The 2,815-nt window shown below is 33.5% G+C and overlaps 1 protein-coding gene across 1 annotated transcript; it reads left to right on the top strand.

Annotated features, from left to right (window-relative positions):
* The first annotated feature begins 260 nt into the window (after positions 1–260).
* On the top strand, positions 261–2,073 carry LOC145117464 (elicitor-responsive protein 1-like). Its single transcript, XM_079053756.1, has 7 exons — positions 261–434; positions 663–767; positions 849–975; positions 1,081–1,152; positions 1,247–1,292; positions 1,372–1,687; positions 1,806–2,073. The coding sequence occupies exons 1-7, from the start codon at positions 392–394 to the stop codon at positions 1,841–1,843; spliced, it is 747 nt and encodes a 248-aa protein (XP_078909882.1). The 5' UTR covers positions 261–391; the 3' UTR covers positions 1,844–2,073.
* Positions 2,074–2,815: the final 742 nt, after the last annotated feature.

Below are 2,815 nucleotides of genomic sequence, written 5' to 3'. Positions count from 1 at the left end.
TTCAGATATATTCAAGCTATTTGAAATTATAATAATTAATTATTAAAGTATTAGACAATAAAGAATTAAATATTGAAATTTCAAAGGTGTCAATTTCAAAAAATATATTCAAGTTATCTGAGGTTATAATAATTAATTTTCTAAGTATTAGATAATGAAGAATTAAATATTCAAAGAGGTCAATTTCAAAAAGATAAAACGAAGAATTAAATATTCTAAGCATAGCCGCTTCAGCCTTTCAGCGTTTACCAGTACGAGAGGACTAGGCTTTTTAACACTCTTACGCAAATTCCTCAAATATATATTCACCAATTTGCCTTATTTAGTCGAAGCGCGTTCAATCCTCTTCTATATATAATCTCTCTCAATTTCCTCAAGTTATCATCCTATAATGACGACTCACGGCATCCATGGTAATCTTCTCGAAGTCACTGGTACGTACACGATCGTTGAATTCATATGTGTTTAACTGTTTATGTAGGAATATATTAATCATTCTACAAAAACGAGTCGTGATTTTGGGTGAAAAACTCTGCAAGTTGTTTGTCGGTTGCTTTCGCTTCTTGATAACGTCTTACCACTAAATTTCCCGATGCTTTTGTTTTTCTATGGCTATAATTTGTTAGATTTAAGATCTAATTTGGTTGTTTGGACTTTTTCAGTTGTTAGCTGCAATAAATTGAAAGATACGGAGTGGATTTCCAGGCAAGATCCTTACGTTTGTGTTGAATACGGAAGCAACAGATCTCGAACACGTACCTGTACAGGTCAACTCTCTGATCCTTTTCTGTTTATGAATTGATGTTTGAAGATCTGTGTTCTAATTTTCGATTATTGAATTGGTACAGATGGAGGCAAGAACCCTACGTTCCAAGAGAAATTCGTGTATACACTAATTGAAGGATTAAGAGAGTTGAATGTTAATGTTTGGAATAGCAATACAGTCAAACATGATGACTTTATTGGCAGCGGAAAGTAATTAATTCCTCTTTTTCATCCTGATCTGCTTTCATGAATTACATTCCCACTGTATTACCTTTTCTTTCTTCTCAATTAACCGATGTATTGTTGTTGTTACAGAGTTCAATTGGCGAAAGCTCTTTCACAGGGATTTGATGATAGCACTTGGCCATTGCAATCCAAAACTGGCAGGTTTGTGTTTTAGGGCATGGTTTTTAGAGAATGTTCTTAGTTCTACTTGATTATACCTCGAATAACTTTCTAACCCTCAATTCTTGTCATGTAGACATTCTGGAGAGGTTCGATTGATTATACATTACACGAATGCCAATGTAAGCTCAATTTTTACCCTTTCAACAAGATATATGTTATGATAAAAAAAAATTATAATTTTTGTTCTTTAATTTACAGAAACCAGCAAACAGTCATGCTTCAGGAGCTCCACAATATGGTCAACCACAGCCATCACTATACTCTGCACCACCACCACATCAGCCATCAGTATCATATCCTCCACATGCTTCCGGCGGATATCCATATCCACCAGCCGGAGGTGGTGGTGGTGGTGGTGGTTACCCTGCACCATCGCCCTACCCCTCATACCCACCTAATGCCGCCTATCCACCCTCTCCATACCCACCTCAGGCAGCAGCTCCTTATGCAGCACAACCATATCCACCAAATTCAGCTTACCCTCCTCAACCTTATGGATCTTTTTATCCCCCTGGTAAGTCAATAATAGTAAAAAAATTAATTAAGTAATGTAAGAAGTAAGAACATTGTATAATGAAAAAGAAATAAAGTGCATTCCTACTAAATCAGTAAATTTTTTTTTCTGTGATCAGGTCCTCCTTACCCAGGTCAACATCCTCCACGTTACTGAGAGAGAGAGAGAGAGAGAGAGAGAGAGTAGCTACTGTCCTATCATCCATCAAGTAATCATGTAATGAAATGTCTATAAACTTGCTAGATGTGATCCAAATTGTAAATCTTTTATTATAGTGGCTTTGATCATTTTCGTAATATTTTTAGAATTTGAGTATCGAATTATGTTTTAAATATGGTGTAGTGTTTTGTTTTTTCTTTTGTTTGATAATGATAAATATTCTTTTATTGGTTGTTTGTTAAGTGTTTGTATCAATAAGTTTCTCAAGTTGTGGCTTTTGAAAGCGTAATGTTTGTTTGAGTAATTTTTATAAATGATGATACATTATAAAAGTGTTTGCTTTTCAGGCTAGTGATAATGCAAAAAGTTCTAAACAATGATACATAATTTGAAGTCCATGGTTTATGCGGATTTTATGAGTTTTTAAAGTTGAAAATTTCAATTATTTTTTTGATTATATATTTGATGTTGGAAAACAGAGAGTTTTTTTGGAAGATGCTTTTATTTATTAATATTAGAATGAGTACTATAATTACCGAATATGCTTCGCTTTGATCATAAACTAACTTCAATTTCACTAGAAGAATGCATAAATTGGTGATTGCTTCTAAAAACGTGGTTGACTACAACTGAATATGTTGCCCCAGACAACTAACATAAAATGTGGTTAAACTATTCAGGATTTCCACTCAACAGAATCAATATTGAAATCCCTTCATTTGTAGGTATGTCATGAATTTGATAAATGTATTTTATATATACTAGCACCCCTATGCCGCTTTACACTTTACAGTTCATTCCTTCAACTTTGTCCCTTATCACTAAACTCTTACATTATGTGAATCTTTCATTTCATTAAGATCAATGCTTTAACGTACATTCAATCATATAACTAGTAGTAACTAGTAAGTATACATTTCAATTGTCTAATTCTAAAAGTTCGAGGAGTATTTCACAAATTGTCATGTA

Source organism: Lactuca virosa, chromosome 5 (genome assembly GCF_052849685.1).
Source record: "Lactuca virosa cultivar CGN04683 chromosome 5, Lactuca_virosa_CGN04683_v6, whole genome shotgun sequence".
In the NCBI taxonomy this organism is placed as follows: Eukaryota; Viridiplantae; Streptophyta; class Magnoliopsida; order Asterales; family Asteraceae; genus Lactuca; species Lactuca virosa.
The sequence above is the reverse complement of the archived record's forward strand: the minus strand, read 5'-3'. Positions and strand labels throughout refer to the sequence as shown.

Excerpts from the sequence above, each read along its gene's own strand:
- LOC145117464 (XM_079053756.1), top strand. The coding sequence starts at position 392 with ATGACGACTCACGGCATCCATGGTAATCTTCTCGAAGTCACTG. Across the intron at positions 768-848 it reads TCGAACACGTACCTGTACAG|ATGGAGGCAAGAACCCTACG; the intron begins GTCAACTCTCTG and ends GAATTGGTACAG. Across the intron at positions 976-1,080 it reads GACTTTATTGGCAGCGGAAA|AGTTCAATTGGCGAAAGCTC; the intron begins GTAATTAATTCC and ends TTGTTGTTACAG.